General features: G+C 54.0%; 3 protein-coding genes across 5 annotated transcripts in view; 1 reads left to right on the top strand and 2 right to left on the bottom strand.

Annotated features, from left to right (window-relative positions):
• The first annotated feature begins 106 nt into the window (after window positions 1-106).
• On the top strand, window positions 107-1475 carry POLR2I (RNA polymerase II subunit I). Of its 2 annotated transcripts, none has more exons than XM_047836974.1 (6): window positions 107-246; window positions 394-448; window positions 765-838; window positions 927-1001; window positions 1103-1154; window positions 1368-1475. In XM_047836974.1, exons 2-6 carry the CDS (start codon window positions 401-403, stop codon window positions 1428-1430), a joined length of 312 nt encoding a protein of 103 aa, XP_047692930.1. In that variant the 5' UTR covers window positions 107-246; window positions 394-400; the 3' UTR covers window positions 1431-1475. The 2 variants fall into 2 exon arrangements, with proteins under 2 accessions (XP_047692930.1, XP_047692929.1); XM_047836973.1 differs by having other exon boundaries at window positions 210-315.
• Window positions 1476-1496: 21 nt separating this feature from the next.
• Window positions 1497-3406, bottom strand: OVOL3 (ovo like zinc finger 3). The gene is made up of 4 exons (XM_047836964.1): window positions 3275-3406; window positions 3134-3198; window positions 2177-2378; window positions 1497-1726 (listed from the first exon to the last, which is right to left on the bottom strand). Exons 1-4 carry the CDS (start codon window positions 3366-3368, stop codon window positions 1497-1499), a joined length of 591 nt encoding a protein of 196 aa, XP_047692920.1. The 5' UTR covers window positions 3369-3406.
• A 4710-nt stretch (window positions 3407-8116) lies between these two features.
• The window catches only part of WDR62 (WD repeat domain 62), a 45563-nt gene continuing 33003 nt past the window's right edge, over window positions 8117-20676 (bottom strand). Inside the window, exons 18-33 of one of the 2 annotated variants that reach the window (XM_047836732.1) lie at window positions 20472-20583; window positions 20313-20376; window positions 19302-19427; window positions 18100-18233; window positions 16300-16352; window positions 13476-13694; window positions 12184-12311; window positions 11757-11860; window positions 11294-11404; window positions 10877-11011; window positions 10488-10599; window positions 10235-10376; window positions 10094-10154; window positions 9277-9930; window positions 8562-8719; window positions 8117-8483 (exon numbers count right to left, since the gene is read on the bottom strand). In XM_047836732.1, coding sequence (XP_047692688.1) covers window positions 8202-8483; window positions 8562-8719; window positions 9277-9930; window positions 10094-10154; window positions 10235-10376; window positions 10488-10599; window positions 10877-11011; window positions 11294-11404; window positions 11757-11860; window positions 12184-12311; window positions 13476-13694; window positions 16300-16352; window positions 18100-18233; window positions 19302-19427; window positions 20313-20376; window positions 20472-20583 — 2595 coding nt within the window. In that variant the 3' untranslated portion in view covers window positions 8117-8201. The remainder of the gene's footprint in view (window positions 8484-8561; window positions 8720-9276; window positions 9931-10093; window positions 10155-10234; window positions 10377-10487; window positions 10600-10876; window positions 11012-11293; window positions 11405-11756; window positions 11861-12183; window positions 12312-13475; window positions 13695-16299; window positions 16353-18099; window positions 18234-19301; window positions 19428-20312; window positions 20377-20471; window positions 20584-20676) is intronic. The other variant, XM_047836733.1, reaches the window with a different exon arrangement.

Raw genomic sequence — 20676 nt, 5'->3', positions numbered from 1 at the left:
CTGGCTCTCGTACCATACTGTTCTACAAACTGGGGAAGTAAGGCCCAGAAATTGGAAGCAGTTACTGCAGAATATCAAAAAACTGAAGCAAGTTATTAATCGAACCTCGGAGCACAGAGACAAGCACAAACCAGCTAGAAGCCAGAGCATGTGCGCAGCTCCGCCCCTCTCTTGGCGAAGCAACTAGGCTTGATCCTTCCCGCGACCGGTCGCGCGGTGGAGCAAGCGCGGAAGGCTTGGCGGGCGGTGCGTAGCTATGGAACCGGACGGGACCTATGAGCCGGGTTTCGTGGGTATTCGATTCTGCCAGGAATGGTGAGGCCGGGGCTGCGAGTGTGTAAGGGGGGCAAGTAGTGGCCCCAGGACTGACCTCTGTCTCTTCCCTCCCCACAGTAACAACATGCTTTATCCCAAGGAGGACAAGGAGAACCGCATTCTGCTCTACGCGGTGAGCACGAGCCCACGGAGCGCCGGGGTCTTTCCAGAGGCATCCGCCTGTTCCCAGTGTGGCCCCATCTTACTCCACATGACCCTTACTTCTTTTTACGCCCCTTACGTGTTTTGGTCTTGCCTCCTGACTGTCCCACGAGTGAACCCCCACTGTCTTGCCATCCCCGAGGTGATTCTCGGTATACCCCATTATACCAGCTTTGAAACTCCATGCTGTAGTCATTCCTGACCTCTGGGGAAAACCCAGCCTTCCCTTCCAATCCCTTCCGAGACCTCCCCGTAAGCCCTTTCCCGCAACCCTTGCCCTTTCGTAGTGCCGGAATTGTGATTACCAGCAGGAAGCCGACAACAGCTGCATCTACGTCAACAAAATCACGCACGAAGTGGAGTGAGTGGCAGGACTCAGAGCCTGGGGAAGGGGTTGTTGGCTTGAGAGACCTGGTCTGGGCATGATTATTCGCCCTCTGTTCCCTCAGCGAACTGACCCAGATCATCGCTGACGTGTCCCAGGACCCCACGTTGCCGCGGACCGAGGACCACCCGTGCCAAAAGTGAGCGCGCCGTTCATATTGGGGATGGAAGTGGCTCGTCCTCACCGGGTGAAGGGAGGAGGGAAGGGGATGGTAGGCTGAGTGGCTGACTGCCCTCTCAGGTGTGGCCACAAGGAGGCGGTGTTCTTCCAGTCACATAGTGCCCGTGCCGAGGTGAGTGGCAGGAGGAAGGCTTTCTGGGTATCCCAGGCTTGGTCCTTACCGGGGGTGGGGATACCAACATTTGGGGGAACCCTGCCCTTCCTGGCGTACTGAGCTGGACCATTACCAATGGGGAAAGCCCCTTTGCCTGTTATCTTGGGGTGAGGCTCTGCTGGATGGAGGTTCCATGTTGTACCCTTCCTAACCGGGCAACCTTTCTGCCAGGACGCCATGCGCTTGTACTATGTGTGCACGGCCCCACACTGTGGCCACCGCTGGACGGAGTGAATCATCCTTTCCCACGTGTAATAAATACTGTGTTCTGTGCGTGCATTTCCTGCATTTATTTGCCTCTCATGTGTTGTGTGGGTGCACAGTCTCAACACAGTGCAGGGCACGGTGCTGCACATAGGTGTCAGGCCGCGAGCATGTGAAGCCACAGTCCTCACACACATGCAGCTTCTCCCGGCGCTCACGATAAGCGTAGCTGGCTGGCTGCCCGTGCACCTTAGCAAGATGAGCTTCAAGTGAGCAGCGCTGAGTAAATGCTTTCCCGCAAGCTCCACAGCGGAATGGCCGGATCCCTGCACAGGTGGGCAGAGGGGGAGAGGACAGACAGGACAATGGCCTCCAAGCTAAAGTCTCCCCACCTTAACCTCCATGAGCATTCCCCCATTCCTACTCCAAGTTGTCCGGACTCCTCGGTCTGTCCCACCATTTTCTACCTCCACCTGCTACAAACAGGACCAGATACCTGTGTTCCCACCCTCCTCATCAGGATATTCCTTCCCCAGGGGCGAAGGAGGAGGCTTTACCTTGCACCTTCAATCTAGATCCATGTATCCACTACTGTCCTCATTCACGCCTCTACCCTCGCGTCACCGTACACCCACCTGACTGGGATCAGTCTGATGGCTGAGTCTCCACCCCATATACACAAACACTGGAAACTCCATATCCTGGGCACCTCTCTCCATTTCATCCCAGACCCTCCCGGGACCCAGCTGGCCTTCTCTGTCCCTGCCGCTCCTCACCAGTGTGAGTCCTCATGTGGCGCTTGAGGTCGAAGGCATCGTGAAAGCCCTTGCCACAGCAGCGGCACACGTGGCGGCGTGCAGGGCTGTGGCACTTGAGGTGCCGTGTCAGCATGCGCTGCAAAGGGAAGGCCTTGGGGCAGAGTGGGCAGCCAAGTGTCCCAGGGCCCCTGGGAGTGGAGGCCAGACTGCCCTGCATAGGCTGTGGGAGGGACATGGGAGTTAGACCCCCTGGCTGGAGCAAATGGAAAAACTAGAACCAGGAACCAAGAAGGTCTGGGAAGGCCAGAGACTGCCTGCTATTCGTGTGTGCAAATGCCACCCTGTCTCCGAGGCCTTCCCTGACCCCCATTGCCTTTACCTTGCTTTATTTCTCCATTTATACATCTCCCAACATGACATTTTTCTAGTTTTCTAGTTTTTTTCTTGTCAAGCCCCCAACAGATTATAAGCTCCAGGAAGGAATTTTTGTCTTATTCTTGCTAAATAGCAATTGCCTAAAACAGTTCCTGGCTTTCAATAAATACTGAAATAATCTGTCACCTTTATCTTCTGGCTAGTGTTTTCCTACTTCCAGGGCATGCACAGCTGAATATCCCTTCTGAGAGTCCCTAGTCTTCCCCTATCCTTGCTCCTGTCACCTTGTCTGATCCTGACATAAAGGAAATCACCATCCACTTGGCTTGAATCTTGTTCTGCTCCCACTGGACAGAGAGATCTCTGGGGATAGGAAATGTGGCTGCCCAGCTTAGGGAAAGGGTGCCTGGGATGAAGCCTAACATCTCTACCAAGAAAGCAAAGGCATTTCCAGCAGTGAGAACAACAGGTGGAAAGGTCCTGAGGCTGGGGGGGTGGAGGGGGCATGAGCAAATGGGCTCAAGGGAGTGAGAGGCAGTCAGGCTGAGAGTGGGCAGGGATGAAACGAAGCAGGGTCTTGTGGTCCAGCTGCAGACTCACCGCTGCCCAAGAGTCCCCAAGGCCAGAAGACTGGTGTGCTGATGGGCCCCGCTGGTTGCTGCAGTCTGAGGAGAGAAGCCAGACACGGTGATGCTTTGTGTCTTACCTGCCCTTCGCCTCCAGGCCCAGTGAGGGGCCCACCTGGGACATAGGCATCTCCCCGGAGCTGGTCAGGCAAGTGGCCCCAGTTGGATGGCTGTGGACGCCGACTCCTGACCAGGAAGACACGGGGCATCACCTCCCGGAATGGTGAGATGGCACTCCACGCACGACTGCCTCCTCCACCTGCGGTCACACCTCAGCCCCAGGATGACTAGGAGGGAAGAGGGAAGGGAAGGGGGAGCCACAGAGGACCTGCATTCTCTCCATGCAAATTTTGTGACAAGCCCAGGGACTTAGCTGGCTCCAGTTACCTCTGCCTCAGATGGGACCTACCATTCCTCCCCCTTCTCCTACACCAGGTTCCTGAGGGCACTCTCTAGCCACCAGGGGCAGCCAAGTGCTGGGACCCCCCAGAAGGTCAAGCAAGGGCAAGATTAGAGCCTAGCTAGCTGCTGCATGTGGGGAAAAGAAAAAGAGACTCCAGGAAGGCTGTCTTCTCAAAGTAGCAGCTGGGCCAAGGACCTGAGGGGTCTGTTTGCCAGGCAAATCAGTCACCACCGGACATCCAACAACCTACTTGGTTATTCAAATCACAGCAGCTGTCTGAGAAGCAGGAGAGGGGGGTGGTGGCTGTGATTGCTTGCCCCAGAGGGTGGAGGAACAGCAGGGTCCAGTAGGTAAGGACAAAGTGAGGACGCGGGCTGTGTATCTTCCAGCAGGAAGCTCCACCTCTGATTATTAGATGCCAAGAACTGATGTTCAGCCAGAAACACTGTTCAGATGTAGCAGATTTTAAAATATTGGTGTGTTAATAGTCCAGCTCCTAGTGATTGCCTGGGACACCACTCCCCCGCTCTCCCACAGTCCAGGAACCAAAGGGGGTCACGTGACACAGCCAGGGGCTCCCAGAACCCCACCCTAACACTCTGTCCTGTCTGTGTTCTAGACTGATCATTGTCTGACCCCTTAACCACTGGTTAAGGATGTTGCATATTCTCTGTGCAGTTACTTTCTCTCATTTATCCACTCAGCAATTTCCTGAACTCCAGCTATAGGCCAGGTCTAGCTCAACATTAAAAATGAGCACGTAAATTAGTCCATGGAGGAGACAGACCCACCAGTGACAACCCAGAATGACCAAGGCTATGATGGGGAATGCACAGGCAAAGTGATCCAAACTGTAATAGAGAAAACTCAGGGAGCTCATGGGAGCCCAGAAGAGGCTCCCGATCCAGCTTAAAGGTTCAGAGATGACTGTCTGGGTGTGAGCCCTGAAGGAAGATAAGGTTTCAGGTAAAAGGGAGGGTGTTCCAGGCAGAGGGAACAGTCTATATAAAGGCTTGGTGGTGAGAGGAGCATTATTTCATTTCTTCACATTCCCTGAGAGTCAGTCCTGCTCATTCATTTGGGGCAGCAAAGGAGGCAGAGTTTTTCCACTTTACCTCAGCAGGACCCAGACAAGTCACTTCTTGCTGAGCCTCGGTTTCTTCATCTGGAAGATAGAACTAATGTGTCTCCCTTGGCTGGTTTGTGTCAGAGGCCTATGTAGATCATGTGGGGAGAATGCTTAGCATGCAACATATAAACAGGGTGGTTGTTAGGAAGTCTTGAGAGGTGGTTAGGCAAGCATCGGAGTTTCAGTCAGCCCATCTGTAAAATGGAATTTTCAGTGTCTCCATCTCACAATTGTTGGATTTCGTGCAGCCATGACTGGTGTGTCCGGCACAGGTCTGGCAGCCCAGTATCTGGGATCTGTCCAGCGTGGAGTACAGGGTGCAAGTTGCACTGAAGAATGAGCTGGCAAATGGTTAGGTGGAGCCATTTTGTCTCTTTCAGGTGCCCAGTTCTCCGTGCCCAACAGCATGTTTCAGGGCAACTGGTTCCTGTGTCATTGAAAACACATTAGGGAAGAAATCCGGGGGCTGGGTGTCTTTATTTTCCCTAAGGCCCTTTCTGTCCCCTTCCTCCCTGCTCTGTGTCCTGGGAGACTGACCTGGGTGGACCACATCATCTGGGTTCCTGTGCCCCCTGGCTCCCAGGATTTTGACAGTGGGGAGCCCCACAGAAGATGGGAGAAAGGATTCCTCCAACTCTTCCCCTATGGAGTTGCCAAGGACACAGCTTCCCTAGGACAGCTCTCTCTCCAGTATCGGCTCTTCTGGTTTCCACTTGGCTCCCTTGCACCTCAAGGCCAGGGTGGGAGGAATAGCTCACCTCTGGTGCCAGCTCAGGGTACTGTACCAGCCCTATGATTTCCCTGTTCCATGCCCACTTCTTTGCAAATGATCCCTTTACTAAACTCTCTGAAATATCCCATGTGAGCATGCTGTCCTCTTCTTCCTGGGACCCTGTCAGTCCACAAACCACACTCACACACATTCATCAGCAGTGGTTTCTTAACCAGCTGTTTTGTTGAGGAGAGAAAGTCTGGTCCTTCTAGAGCTGAAGAGCTTGGCATTGGGTGGAGAGTGGCAGGCACCCTGGGTCCTCCCTACCAGCGCACCCTCCTATTGTGCTGAGAGAACCCAATTTTGTTTGAGCAGCCACATGCCCAGAACAGGAGAGACGGCTGGTCCAAGAAAATGAAAGCAATCTCCATTCCTCTTGCCTGCAATCGCTCTGAAAGGGGAGGTGTCTAGGGAGGCTTAGCACTGTTCTCACTATGCTGGTGGCTGCCTTCCTTCATGCCTTTGTTCCTGGCTGGGTAGGTGTACTGCTGAGGGCTGGTACGGCAGCCATGTTGCAGCTATGAGAGAGCCCGCTAAGCTGGAGGGCAGAACTCAAGACTCAGGGGTTAATGGAGCACGAATATAGTCAAGAGTAGCAAATGTCCCTACAGCTTGGAACCCTATAAGCCAGTGATTTGCTACTAGGGAGTTGAAGGCTTAATTATGATACAGGGTGGGAGGGGTACATTCCATGAGGGGCACGACTCAAGACAGTCCTCTGGGTGTCCGGGGGCCTGGCTGCCAAGCTTCGCATCAGGGATCTTAGGTGACCGTGGCCAAGCTAGGCAGAGGCAAGGACAGTGGGCCCCAGTGGTCTGTAACCTGTGGGGCTGGGCAGGTCAGGGAACCTCCCGTCAGAGGTCCAGCCCACCTGAGTCCTGGACCTCCCGGGCTCCCTTGGGCAGGGAGAGGGAGCATTGAGAAATAACATCTGACATTTCAAATACCAAGCCCAGGCATCTTATTTGGGGGGAAAATTGTGTTGTATTTCTTGGATTTAAATGTTGTGAAACAAGGCCCTGCCCCCTGGAGCCTTGTTCTTCCTCCCATCTCCTCTCCTGGCTCACTGCATTCCTTACACATGTATTTCATCCCCCCGATGGGGCATTTGCATCCACTGTTGTCTGCCTGGATACTTTCCCAAGATGCCCACAATGACCCGTGCCTTCTCTCAAGCCTCAGCTCAAATGTCACCTCAGAAAGGCCTTCCCTGACCCATCAGCCAAGCCAGCACAGTGACATCTTAATTCTGGTTTCGCTCTCTAGAAGGCTAATGCCATGAGGGCAGATGCTTTGCTTATCTTGTCTTGCTCCTCACCCTACCCCTCACACACAGAACCGACACAGGTACCCGGCAGGATTTTTTTGAACTGCACAGTTGATTCTGATGCGTGTAATTGTTTATGGAGACAGCGCAGGGCCATGTCTTTATGCTGAAGTGTCTGGCTCTGCCACCAGGCAAGCCTAGGTTTGAGTCTGAGCTCTGTGGTACCCTGGACAAGAGTGGATCTAAGCTTGTTTCTAGTGGGCCATGACCACCAAACAGAGCAGAGAGGAACTCAGGGAAGTGGTGGTTCAGGCCACAGCAAGCCACATGGCAGGGCTGTGCTTTCGGCGAGGACCCTGCCCTTGCTGGCTTCCTTTTTAGAGAGAGTTGGGGGGCGCCTGGGTGGCGCAGTCGGTTAAGCATCCGACTTCAGCAAGGTCACGATCTCGCGGTCCGTGAGTTTGAGCCCCGCGTCAGGCTCTGGGCCGATGGCTCAGAGCCTGGAGCCTGTTTCCGATTCTGTGTCTCCCTCTCTCTCTGCCCCTCCCCCGTTCATGTTCTGTCTCTCTCTGTCCCAAAAATAAATAAACGTTGAAAAAAAAATTTTTAGAGAGAGTTGGGACAGCAGGGACTTTTGTGGTCACAAGAGTGGCCTTCTTGGCAGACGCGCCACACAGCCAGATGCCTGCTGCCTAGGGAAGCTGGTACCAGAGCTGGGAGCCCATGGGACGAGTCTAGTTGTAGTCCTCCTGCTGGGGAAGCTACTTGTTCCAGCTGCTAGATGGACTGGCCATGCTGCCCCAGTGTCCAGTGAGTGAGCCTGCTGGTCCATTTCCCCTGCTGTAATTAGGGACAAAAGCCTGGACCTCACAGGATCCAGCTGGGCTTGGCCTAGGGACCATGATCCAGTGGCGTGGCAGTGTGTGTACCGGGAACCATGGTCTGGCACACGGTGATGGCAGTGGCTCCAGTGGGTTCTTGGGTATCAGTAGGGGGCAGAGTGGAAGCGCTGGCGGCTCCTTGGGGAATAGCTGGGCCTCACTGGGCAAGGACAACAGACCCCACAGCAGCTCAGAGGGCTACGTAGGCAATATGGATCCAGGTGCTGGGATCATTATTGCGGTTCCCAAATTTCTTGGGAATGTTGGTCCCATTGATGGAGTCCTAAAACAAGGCAGGGAGGGCACTGGGGCTGATGTCCCCCAGGTGAGACAGGAAGAGGAAGGGCAGGTGAGGCTACAATGCTAGGCCAACACCTGCTGCATACAAATTTCATCCCTTCCAAAGTTTATCCGCTCATGTTCCCTGGGCTAGTCTCCTCCCTACCCTCCTTCCCCGCATCCACCTCAAGGGGGCTTTGTGGATGCAGACAGGCACCAGGAACCATTCCTCTAAACTGTCAGTTTATTTGCTTAAAATGTCTATTTCTTCAGAAGCAGCAGGGCTGTAGTGGAGAGCAGGCTCCTGGCCCTCAATCCCCCCGTGCCTTCCTCCGCACAGCCTGCACCAGCAGCTCCGAGTAGTGTTCCAGCAGGGCATGCAAATCTGGGCTGGCCAGGGGGCACAATGTAGGTGGGGAGGAGGACCTTGGGCTGGGCTGGGCCTGGGCCACGGCCACATCAGTTCCAACCAGCCAGTCACTGGCTTCTAACTGGCTATGGATCCAAACAAAGGTGGAGGCCAGTTCAGTCCGTGCCTGCTGCTGCTCACTGCTCACCTCGTCACGGGAGACCATCTGCAAGGGGGTACCAACCTTGTCAGGGGTTCCTCAGTCCAGGCAGTCCGGCCCCCTCACCCCCCAGCCCTCTCCCGACCCTGGGGCTTGGCTCACCACGTTGTAAAGGTCCAGGGCTTCCTGGAAGGCAGTCTGCAGTCTGTGCACGATGGTACTCACAGTGCTCAGGTCTAGGCAAGCTGAGGGCAGGACCCTGGCTGGCACCCTAGGCTCCTCCCAGTGTCCAAGGTTGCCCTGGGCCAGACTGAGTGCATCTGGGGGTAGGGTAGAGGGGACAGAGTGAGAAAGGCACCTCCTCTTTCTAGCTGGTCTAAGAGAGGCCGGGGTGGCTGGGCTGATCCCAATTCTTATCCCTCTGCCTGGAACACTTCCCTCAGTCCCTCAGGCTCCCTTCCCTCCCCTCCTGCAGGACTCTGCTCAAATGCCCCCTTCTCCCTGAAGCTTTTCTCATTATCCTGCTTAAAACTGTAACCATTGCCTGTCCCCCCAGCCCCCAATCCCTAAACCGTTTCTCTTATTTCTGTCCTTAGCACACACCACTTTGTGAAACATTTAACATTTTCCTTTACATTTAGTCTGGCCCCAGTTAAGGTGTCAATTCTTTGCAGTCTTGTTGACCGCCAAACCCATGTGTCTAGGGTCTAGAACAAAGCCCAACATATACGAAGTGCTCACTAAATATTTAAGTAAATGAATGAATGAATGGCACAGCCCCTGTGGCTGGGTCAAGCACCCACCTTTGGAGCCAAGCCACCTGGTACATGGGCTGAGCTTGGGGGACAATCCCATGTCCCAAGAGTGGTCAACTCACCAGGGGTTGTCTCCAGGACGGAGGTGATGCTGCCAGGGACCCCAGGCCTGGCCTCTGGAAGTGGGGTGCTGTTGGGGTGGGCAGGGGTATTGAGGGGCTCAGGGGCCAGGAGCCTTGGGAGGAAGGTGGATTTGTGGAGCCCCAGGGTGCTTGCATCCACGGGGCTGGAGGCCGAGAAGGTGGCTGTTGCGATGGTGACACTGGGCTGGGTGGCCACAGGTTCCACTGGGGAAGGGGGTAGCAAGAGCCTGTCACAGATGCTCGACAGGGTCAGCTTCAGACTCGCCCGGGCCTCATGGTTGCCCCAGGAGGGCAGGACAGGTTCTCGGCCCTCACTGTTAGAACTGAGTGCTGCCGTGGTGGGGTTGGCCTGGAGCTCCTGGCCCAGGGATGCCAGCTCCCCGACTGATGAGGGCCTGCGGAGGGGCCTGGCCAGCTCAGCCAGCACAGGGCCCTCACTGTCCTCGAGGGAGATGCTGCGTGACATCTTGGCACGGGAGCTGGCAGTGGCCTCCATGTATGAGTGGATGGAGGGGCTGTGGACACCCTGAGCCAGGCCTGGAGTGGGCAGGGCTGTGGGTGTCGAAGGCTTCCTGTCGGTGGGCAGCACTGAGGAGGAGGGGGCACAGGGTGCCGGACCTGTGAGGCAGGGGGCTGTAAAGGAAGCAGCTGCTTCACTCTCACGTCCCACTGTAGGGCTGACAGATAGGGGCCCACCCCAGGTGGCTTCAGGGTCTGAGTAGACCCTGTCCATCCCCACTGCCCCGTGGCTCAGATGGGCATCTGGGGTTGTTTATCTGTGGATGGGAGCACTCACTCAGTGGGCACCAGGCCTCTAGGATCTCAACGGGCTCCTCAGGCTTTTTCCCAGGGGGGACCTGCAAGCACAGCCATGAGGTTAGGACGAGGCCTCTGGACTCCCAGCCCCAAGTCCTGGGGGAGCGGCCCCAGTACTCACGTTGGTTCTGCCTGGGGAGGTGTGGCCAGCGTCTGCTCTCGGGGGCTCTGCTCTGGGCTGACTGCCCCCAGGGTCCGTGAGTTTGACCTCTGGGGACTTCACAAGGTGCCGGGGCAGCCGGGCAGGGAAGGTGTGGGTGAACCTGTGGGAAGGAGACCAGGTGGTTGTGGCTGTCCTGGGGGTTGTTGAGGGGACGTGGCCCCGCCCTAGGGGACAGAGTTGGAAGGTAGGGTGGGGGTTCACCAGCTCCTACCTGGATGTCTTCTGGAGGCGTGAGAGGAACTGGGCTGAGATGCTCAACCGGGGATTGAAAAAGTCCTCAGTCTCAGAGGCCTCCAAGTCTCTCAGGGATCCATGGAAGAGCTCTAGGGGAAGATGCCAGGGGAGCCCTCAGAATCCCTCCAGCCACCCAGCCCTGGACCCAGAAAGACCCGCAGACTAGCAGGTGGACCCTTAGAAACGCCTTCAGTCGACCACACACACACACGCCTTGGGAGCAAACGCAGCTCGGAGAAGAGCCTGTGCGGCTCTGTCCTGAAGATAAAATGTAAGCCCTTCTGCCCCCTTGCCAGCCGTGGAGGCTCCACCCTGTGACACCCGTGCTGTGCCCAGTGCTGGACGGCCGCCCAGGCACTGCCCTACCCTCAGAGTGAGCATCAGTGAGCGTCTCGAAGTGCTGGCGGAGGAACTTCTCCTGCTCAGGGGTCTGGGGCAGGGAGCTGTTGGATATACCTGGCACCTCGGGCTGGGACAGCTCTTCTGCGGTCCCTGGGCATCCTGGGGAGAGGCGAAGGGGAGGCGAGAAGGCGGGCAGAAGAGAACTGTCAACACCATGAGTCACGGCAGACGCCCAAACATGCCAGACACTTAACAATGGAGAAAGCTGGACTCGCCGGTCACACACCCTGCTGCCACTAGGCCAAGAGGCTAATGGCTCTGTCTCCTGGTTGAGGACACTGACACTTAGTGGGCACCGAGTGCAGGGCCGACGTGGGGAGAGTGGTTATATATCATGACCATCCCCACGCGTTGCCCGCCCCACCTCTGGCCCTTGCTTACCCAGTGTGGGGGGCAGCATCATGTCAAACTGAGGGTCTGGCTCTGGCCGTGGAGGGGAGGAATGGATGGTGGCGAAGCTGCACTCCAAGTCGGCCTCTGACTCCCCCGAGTCTGGAGGAGCAGAGCGGGAGTCAGGAGCCCAAAGCTAGGCCCGTAATGGGTGAGTCAGGTAAGTGGCTCAGGCTCCCAGGGCTTCAGTTTTCCCATCTGGATGATGGGGGTGATAATACCCGCCCTCCATTTGTAAGGACCGGCAAGTTTACACTTCAAGGAAAGGGTAGAGCTGGGCTCCTGCCAGTGGGCAGTTGGGCTCCAGAATCCTCAGGTACCAGCAGGGACAATGTCTGTCTCTGTGATAGACTCTGAGCTTCAGGAAGACCGAGTCAAGGTCACCACAGATACTCAGAAAGGGGCCTGGCTGGACGGACAAACTACTGCAGGGTCTCTACTGGCCCCCACTCACCCTCAGGTGGGCTCTGATCCTTGGAGCTGATGGAGGAGACGCTGAGGGAGGCGTCTCCTTGCTGCTCTCCGGGCCCCGCCTCGGTCGTCTTCGTGCAATACTTGCTGCAGCGCCAGTGGAGGTGGGGCAAATGAGCGAACACACTCATGTTAGTATACAGTGGCCCCCCACCCGAACCCCTACACATCTGCACCCTGTTCCCACTGGGAGCACTGCTCGTCTCTCCTCTGCAAAGGCTCCCTGCACCTTCTGCCTGGAACCAGGGAAGCTAAGGCTGTGGCTGAGGCTGCAGGGCCAGGCTCCTGTGCCCCTCAGACCTTGCAGCCCTGCCCCACAGGCCCACTGGGAGAGCGGGGAGCAGTTCTTCCAGGGCATGCCTGTAACCCAGGCTTCTTCTAAGGCTCCCCTTGGTGCAAAGGAGACCCACCTGTCTGTCTCTGTGACCGTCACTTCTGCCTCCAGGGAGTAGACGATGAGCTCCCTGTCCTCAGGGGACTCCCTCTGTAGGGGCAGGAAGGAGGGATGCCCACAGCCATCCTCCTGGGGACTCTCCAACTGTGGGATGAAGAGAGCACAGCCGTTTCAAGCAGCTACGGCAACCAGGGCCCTTTTCAAGCCACCAGGTGTTCCGCCAACACCAGTGAGAACAGTGAAGATGTCGGTCATGATGGCAGCCCCCACTGCTGGACACTCATTTTGAGCCAGGGCCTGGGCCAAGTTATGTGCTCATCTTGAGTTCACTCTATGCTCCTCCCGCACGATCACCAGCCCCTTTACAGATAAGGAATCAATATAGCTCCAACCCTCTAAGATTCTGTCTGTATGGAGTTCAAGAACAGGCAAACTAATCTTTGGTGGGAGGTCAGAAGGCTGGTTGCCTCTGCAGGGAGGGGGTACTGATTAGGAGGGGCACAAGAGGGGATGTCTTCCAGGAGGTATAAAATACTCTATTTTGGCTTGGGTGGTGGATACCTAAGTGCATACATAGGTAACAATTTGTCAAGCTCTTCTTCTCAAACAGCATAGGGTTTGTACACACAACTGTATGTGTATTATGCTACAATAGAAAAGAAAGTTTATACAATAGAATAAAAAGTAATTTTGTTTGGAAGATAAGAGAACAAGAGTTGAAGTTGCCTCAAGCACTTCTGAGGGCCCAGGCCCACTTCTTAGCACTGGATTCCTATCAAAGCCTTCTGAGAATATTCTTCTTATGACCATTTTTTAGAGGTCTTTTTTTCTTGTTTTGTTTTGTTTGTTTTTAAGATTTTATTTTTAAGTAACCTCTATGCCCAACATGGAGCTCGAATGCACAACCCCAAGATTAAGAGTGCATGCTCCACTGACTGAGTCAGCCAGGCGCTTGAAAGCAGAAGCCCAGAGAAGCAAGCCTTGAGGTAAGTCATCACACAGCTAGGAAGGGGTAGGGCCAGGCCTCTACCTGCTCAAATACTCCCCAGCCAGGCACAGGCTTGCTCTCGGGCCCAAGCTTTTACCCCCCAAGTGACCCACCTCCCAGACTCCTGGTCTGCCCTGGAAAGTCTCACTTGCACCAGACCCAGGGCCTCACCCTCTTGCCTTCCACCATGTCATGTAATCACCTCGCACCCCTAGAGAGGGATACTCAGCCTCATTTTCAAAATAAGCATGCTGAGGCCCCAAGCCCTGGGTGGGCAGTCACGGTGCAGGGTCTGCTGGCTGGGCAGGGGTGGTCTGTACCTCACTCAGCAGTCCCACCAGGCTCTGGGGCTCCACTGTATCCAGAATAGAGTCCTCCAGGCTCTCGGGCTTCATGGGGGTAAAGTAGCAATCCAGGTTCCGGGCATCCAGGATGGTCTTGAGGGGCTCCTGGTCAGCCCGCTCTGCCCAGCGGCCATGTGGTTTGTAGCTGCGCTTGGCATGGAAGGCTGAGCCATCTGCCACATCATCGTCTCCTAGCTGAGGGTGACAGGGGATGGTCAGGCAGCTAGCCAAGAGCTCACCAACTCCAATGGGGGACCAGGGACACCACATGGACTCCATCCAGTCTGCATCCAGCTTTTGTTTTTTTGTTTTTTTTTTATTTTTTTTTTCAACGTTTATTTATTTTTGGGACAGAGAGAGACAGAGCATGAACGGGGGAGGGGCAGAGAGAGAGGGAGACACAGAATCGGAAACAGGCTCCAGGCTCCGAGCCATCAGCCCAGAGCCCGACGCGGGGCTCGAACTCACGGACCACGAGATCGTGACCTGGCTGAAGTCGGACGCTTAACCGACTGCGCCACCCAGGCGCCCCGCATCCAGCTTTTTTTAATGTTTTATTTTTATTTTTGAGAGAGAGACACAGAGTGTGAGCAGGGAGGGGCAGAGAGAGAGAGAGAGAGAGAGAGAGAGAGAGAGAGAGAGAGAGAGGGAGACACAGAATTCAAAGCAGGCTTCAGGCTCTGAGATGTCAGCACAGAGCCTGACGGGCTCGAACTCACGAGCTGTGAAATCATGACCTGAGCCGAAGTCAGACGCTCAACCAACTGAGCCACCCAGGTGCCCCTCAGTCTCTAGGCTTTAAACACCACTCAGCAACAACTTCCAGATAAACATCTCTAGCCTGAAGCTCTCTGTTAAATTTCAGAAATGCATAGGCAACTGCTCTACATCTGTATGGATTCCTAGTGATATTTCAAAGTGAACATGTTGAAAACAACTCCTGATCTTCCCCCCAGATCGGCTCCTCCTGAAGCCTTTCCTGTCTCAGTTATCCTGCTGCTCAGGCCCCAAACCTTGAGCTCATCTTTCATTCTTATGTTGTCCCCCATACTCCACATTGTATTGTTTTTTAATGTTTATTTATTTTGAGATAGAGCAAGCGAGGGAAGGGCAGAGAGAGAGGGAGAAAAGAATTCCAAGCAGGCTCCAAGCTGTCAGCACAGAGCTTAACACGGGGCTCAAACTCATGAAACTTGAGATCATGACCTGAGCTGAAATCAAGAGTTGGACGCTTAACCGACTGAGCCACCCAGGTTCCCTTCCACATTGTATTTCTTCAGCAAATTCTGTCAGCTCTGCCATCCGAACACATCCCCGATGTGGCCATTTCTCCCCCCCTGGTCCTGCCCAGCACTGCCTCCAAATAAGATTATAGCTTGAGAGACAGCGGAGGGTGGGTGTTTGAGAACTCAGGCTCTGGAGCCAGCCTGCCCACGTCTTATACTTCCCATCTGTGTAACCCTGGATAAGTTACTTAACCTCTTTGGGCCTCAGTTTCTCCATCTGTGAAATAGTGATATGAAGAGCTCCTACACTTCAAAGGGGACTAAATAGATAATACATATAAAAGACTTAGAGCCTGTGCAGAATAAGTGTGCTATGAATATTTGTTGAATGTAACCCTACTTGTAGTATTCACTGATTAAGGGGAAGCCTGGGGTCTTGACAGACCTGGTCTGCAGGGGACGGGAAGGCAGGGAGGACTTCCCCGAGGAGCTAATAGGTTTTAATCTGAGGACTGGCATTATTCCTGAAATAAATCATCCAACCTAGGCTGTAGGATTCTGCTGCCTGCTTCTAACCCACCAGCTCCTAGCCTGCCCCTCCCCCAAGTAAACAATCAGCCATTCAATCATCTTGGTCCCTTTCTTTCTCTCACACCCAGTCATTTGGTTGCACCTTCAACATCCATCCAGAATCCAACCGTTTCTTCCCCCTGTTCCAGTCTCCAACCTCCTCTGTCTGGATTATCCCAACAGTCCCCTCCCGGTCCCCCACTTGCCCCTCATGATCACACTTGCACTAGGTCATGGCCTTCCTCAACTCAGAGCCCTCCTTTGTCTCCATCTCACTCAGTGCCAGGGAGGGGAGAAATAAGTGGGGAGGACAATAAGGAATGTTTAGGGAACGCACCGCAGCCCACATAGTGTCATACCATCTGGCCCCCATTACTTCTCTGAGCCCCTCTCCCCACTCTCTGCCCCTCATTCACCCTCAACCCTGGCAGCTGGGCCTCCCTGTACTTCCTTGAACATGCGGAGCACAATCCTGCCGCATGGCCTTTGTCCTGCATACTATTCTCTCTGCCTGGAACATTCTTCCCCAGGATCTGCATTTCTCCCTTGCTTCAACTCTATTCAAATAGCATCTTCTCAGTGAGGCCTTTTCTGTTTATGCTAAAATTATTGCGCTTTTCCCCCAACACTTGTTATTTTCCTGAGATTCTCTCTTTTTTTCCTCCACAGACCTTATCGGCTTCCCAAATACTGTACAACTTACCTGTTTAATGTGGATACTGTCCATCTTCCACACTAGAAAATGAGCCCATGAAGACCGACATTTTGTCTGCCTTGCTCACTGCTGTATCTAATGGTCAGAGTAAGCCTGGCACAGGGTAGGTGTTCACTATGTATGTTATAGGAATGAAGGGCTGCCCAAGCTGAGACTGGAAGGATGATGGGGTTCTACATGGAAAGGACAGACCCAGAAAGGGAAACGGGCTCCCAGAAGAATGAAGAGCATGAAGGAGAGCACCCCTGCTTTGTCAGCCCTGGGTGTCCCGGTCTCCGGGCAGACTCACCAGCCGCTTTGCCCAGAGTGGCAGCTTGCCATTGGTCAGCAGACACCGAGGGTCTGGAGAGACATGTGGAATCCATGAAAAGAGAATAAATAACCCAATAGATAAACAGGCAACATATATAAAAACAGGCAATTCTCCAAAGACACATGTCTATAAGAAACACAGACATACCAAAAGATGCTCAAACTTAACTAATTGTCAGGAAAATGCAAATTCACACAATGTTTTACCCATGACTAGCTCAAACTAAAAAGCTTCATAGTATCAAGTATTGGCAAAAGTGTGGGAGAATGAATGGCTTAACACTGACTGCTGGATTTGGAGGGCCTTTGGGGTTCTCTTAAAATAAAAAAACGTGCTAACCCCAGGGCCCAGCAGTGCCAGCCCTTGCCTCTGTCCTGGAGAAACACTCACACATGCCCAAGGAGTAGGCCTTGGAGTGGTCAGCATGGCATCACTTGCAATGGTGTATAGTCTAAACCCTAAATGTCCATCCAGAGGCGAATATCATTTTAAAAATATCCTATTATCCTGCTGGTTAAAAGAGGGAGGCCTCTGTTTTGTATCCACCAACATACAGGTTGATAATTTTGAGAGGGAAAAGATACAGAATGGTGTCTACAGTAGAATACAACTTATGTACATAAATACGATGTGTTCTGATGGCTGTGTACATACGTACATTAATGTTCAGAAAGAGGCCTATAAGGATTCATACCAAACATAAAACAGCCACCCTGCAGAGGACATGGGATTGGGTTGTGAGGGTGGCAACAAAGAAGATTTGCTTACCCTTTTTTCCAAGGCTGAATTCTTACATTACTGTTGCCTATCAGTCAGCTGTCTAGTCAGCTACTGTCTGCTCTCCCCTGCTGGCAGAGGCCCCTGCCCCACACTGACAGCACCCGGCCTCTCTTAGCTGGAGCAACCATGGCCAATGGGACCCGAGAGAAGCCTGCCGGGGGCTTCTGGGCAAGTTTCCTCTCTAGAGGAGACTGTAGGAGGGACTGCCGTGTGCTATGAGGCCTATGATGCCTGCAACTTAAGCAGCCATCTTGCAACCATGAGGGCCTAAGCCAAGGTGATATGCGGAAGGGCAGAAATTTAGAGGAAGTCTGGCCTGCTTTGAAGTCATCGAGCTACTATTCTCCTTTCACCTGAACAACAGAATCTGATGTCTTTTGGTCAACAGCACCCTGTTTTTCCCCTGGGACAGCCCTTACACCCCCACCCACCCTTTTTGGACAGGTGGCTCAAGTGGAGCTGAGTTAAACCTCTGCCCTCAGGGATGACCACATGACTCCGGCCTGGCCAATCACGGCAACTGACTCAGAAGCACACCGGAACTCACACCAGAAACACGACTCACGACCTCAGGATTTTGCTTCAGCTACTGGGAAAGAGGTGCTCTCTTCTCTATATAGAGTTTTAACACCTAGCACTGCTGGGGGAATCTTTGCCCCCAGGAGAGGCAGAGTCTGCCTGAGAGCAAAGACAACATAGGAGAAAAGCAGAGCCAAAAGACGGAGAAAAATCTGTTTCTTTAACATCACCTGGTGACTGGAATCCAGCTACTGCCCAAAGCCAATACTCCAATTTTCAGGTCCATGACCCAATAAATTCTCTTCCCAGCTGAAGCCAATGAGAGTCCAGTTGCTATTACACTGTGAGAGTACTGACTAATAGGATCATTGAGCTTCACCTCCAGGCCCTGGAAACCAAGTAGTGGGCGAAACCCAGCAGTGATGCCTACGCTGCAAGTTCAAAATAGGGCCCCTCTGGATGGGCCCCCTTCCCAACCTGGGTCCAAGCTCTCTTTGGATGGCGTCTTCAGCAACTCTTCCGGTTCGCACTCTTCCTCCAGCTCATCCTCCGTCTGCTCTCCAGGGCTTAAGGAGCAAATCTCGCTGGGCACGGATGCATAGGTCTCCTGCCTGAAGCCAGAAATGAGGGCAACAAGGAGAGAAATAGGTAAATGGGGTGGTGGTGGGAGGGACAGGGATCTGCCTCAGGCTGGGCCCTGTGCTAGCTTCCATATGAACTCATTACTGACTCCTTGTCAAGATGATGCTGGGAGGTCTCACCTGCCACACCCGCTCTGCTGGAAACACCACCACAATGAATGAAATGTAACAAGGCTGGGCTCAAAAAATAAGATAAACTCTCTCAGAGTCACAGCGATGGGACAGAAAGCACAGCAGATAGTGGGGCTTGAGTACTAAGCTGCTGGGTTCTCTTCTGGGAAGTGTGTGTAGGAGTAGCAATGAGGTTTCATCTCCTTTGGAGCACAGGAGCCTAAAACACACATGACACGAGATAGGCACTGGAGGGCACCCAGGACAGGGTGTAAGCCTCAAAACCTGGAGCCAAAGGGAGCTGCTCATTCGCTTGGTACCTAGGTCTACAATACCTCCAAGACCACTGTAGGACAGGAAGCTCATGTTAAGGCCTGGTCCCTTTGGGAGGCAATGACAAAGCCTCAAGACAGAGAAAGACAAGGACAGCGCTAGAGGCAGAAGAGAGAATAAACCCTCAAATCTCCCACTCAGCTGAGACCTCCAAACTAAACCCCCAACCAAAAGTTAGAACATGAATTCACTCCAAATAAAACTGGTCTTGCAGCATGAAGGCTTTAAAGAACAAAAAGACACTTCAGTTCCACTGGAGCCTTCCCTGACTACGTCCCTCCCCACTGCACACTGGGTCAGGGGCCTCCTCTGCCTCCTCTGGTCCCCAAAGTCCCCCGAGCTTCCCTCCATCGCAGTGCTCACAGGCTCTCCAGGCACTTCGCTCTTCCACTTCAAGCCCCTTCTCACATGTACTACCATAACTTTCTGTTCAAAGTCTGTCTCCCCAGTTCGGCCACAGGTGCACAAAGGGCAGGGCCTACGGCTGTGCTGGCCACGGCTATGTCTTCAGCCTCACTCCTCACGGGGCCCAGGGCAGGAAGACATTCCTCTAGCAGACAGACAAGTGGGGGACGGCCGGATCACTGCCAGGACCTGGGCTGGCTCCTCCACTTCCCGTCCCTCATGTTCTGCTGCTGCTGCTCCCGGTGGTCGATCTCCAGCAAGTGCTGCTTCATGCAGTTAGTGATCTCTGGGCCCAGGTGCCAGATGAACACACAGCTGCAGAGGCCGAAGAGAGATGTGGAAGGAGGGGGAATAGTGAACACGGAAGCCATCTGACCCTGGAAGCCACCTACGTTACCATAGCCAAGACTCCAATTCCCTGGCCCCTCCCAGAAAACACACCCCACCAGCTTAGTGCAGGGGTTCCAGGCCATGTCAGGTCTACCCCTGAGCAGGTCCAGACCATTCCACCAAACCATGACCTGTTCTGAAGACCTCAAGACTCAAGGAAGGGGGCTGGAGAAGGACTGAAATAAACTGAAGGGAGAGACAAAAGGGACTTCCTTGGCCACCAACCATGAGCTAAGGAGTTTATATCCCCATTTGATTCTCACTATACAATTTTTTGAGGTAGTTGGTGGAGCAAACTGAGGCTTAAGATGGGAAATGACCTGGGGCACCTGGGTGGCTCAGTCGGTTGGGCGTCCGACTTCGGCCTAGGTCATGATCCCGCTGGTCCTGAGTTCGAGCCCCACGTCAGGCTCTATGCTGACAGCTTGAAGCCTGGAGCCTGTTTCAGATTCTGTGTCTCCCTCTCTCTCTGCTCCTCCCCCACTTACACTCTGTCTCTCTCTCTCTCAAAAAATAAACATTAAAAAGAGAGAGAAAAAAAACAACAGATGGGAAATGACCTGCTCAAGGTTCTCAAGGTCACAAGGAAATTAAGTGGCAGATCTGGGGTTTGAACTCAGGGCTGGGTGTGACACCCAGGTACATGCTGTCAAAGGAGAGAGCAGTAAGCTGGAACCCTCGGCGGAACTCTGCACAGGCAGGCCAGGAGCACGGTGCTCCCACTGTCTGAGCCCCTGCACTCCCCACAGTACAGGTCCTGCCCACTCCCAGGGGGAGGCCAGCCAAGGGCAGTCTCCAGGCCTTTCCCACCTGTCTCCAGATACTGTGATCAAGTGACGACAGTCATAGGTGAACTTCATGCCAGTTACGATTTCTGAAAGCAGAGCAAAGAAGCCACACAGGCCTTCTGAGTCACAAGGCCGTGTGGGGACGCATGGGGAGGTGTCCCACGTAGGGAGGCACACCCACCTGAATGGCCAAACATCTTGGCAATGCACTCGCCCGAGTAAAAGTCAATCACTGAGATGCTTTTGTCAGAGCAGCTAGTGGCCAAGAAGGTGCCTGAGGGGTCCACGTGGACCTGCCGAGAAGAGGACCCACATGACAGACTGCCTGCTTCTTCACTATGGCGAGGCCTGGGTCAAATGTCACAGCCTCCACTGACAGAGGACCC

The sequence above is a fragment of the Prionailurus viverrinus genome, chromosome E2 (assembly GCF_022837055.1).
Source record: "Prionailurus viverrinus isolate Anna chromosome E2, UM_Priviv_1.0, whole genome shotgun sequence".
In the NCBI taxonomy this organism is placed as follows: domain Eukaryota; kingdom Metazoa; phylum Chordata; class Mammalia; order Carnivora; family Felidae; genus Prionailurus; species Prionailurus viverrinus.
The sequence above is the reverse complement of the archived record's forward strand: the minus strand, read 5'-3'. Positions and strand labels throughout refer to the sequence as shown.

Coding starts and splice junctions, on each gene's coding strand:
- OVOL3 (XM_047836964.1), bottom strand. CDS start 3,368: ATGCCCCGTGTCTTCCTGGTCAGGAGTCGGCGTCCACAGCCATCCAAC. Junction 3,199..3,274: donor GGGAGATGCCTATGTCCCAG/GTGGGCCCCTCA, acceptor TTCTCTCCTCAG/ACTGCAGCAACCAGCGGGGC. Junction 2,379..3,133: donor TTGGGGACTCTTGGGCAGCG/GTGAGTCTGCAG, acceptor TCCCTCCCACAG/CCTATGCAGGGCAGTCTGGC.
- POLR2I (XM_047836973.1), top strand. CDS start 257: ATGGAACCGGACGGGACCTATGAGCCGGGTTTCGTGGGTATTCGATTC. Junction 316..393: donor ATTCGATTCTGCCAGGAATG/GTGAGGCCGGGG, acceptor CCCTCCCCACAG/TAACAACATGCTTTATCCCA. Junction 1,002..1,102: donor GAGGACCACCCGTGCCAAAA/GTGAGCGCGCCG, acceptor CTGCCCTCTCAG/GTGTGGCCACAAGGAGGCGG.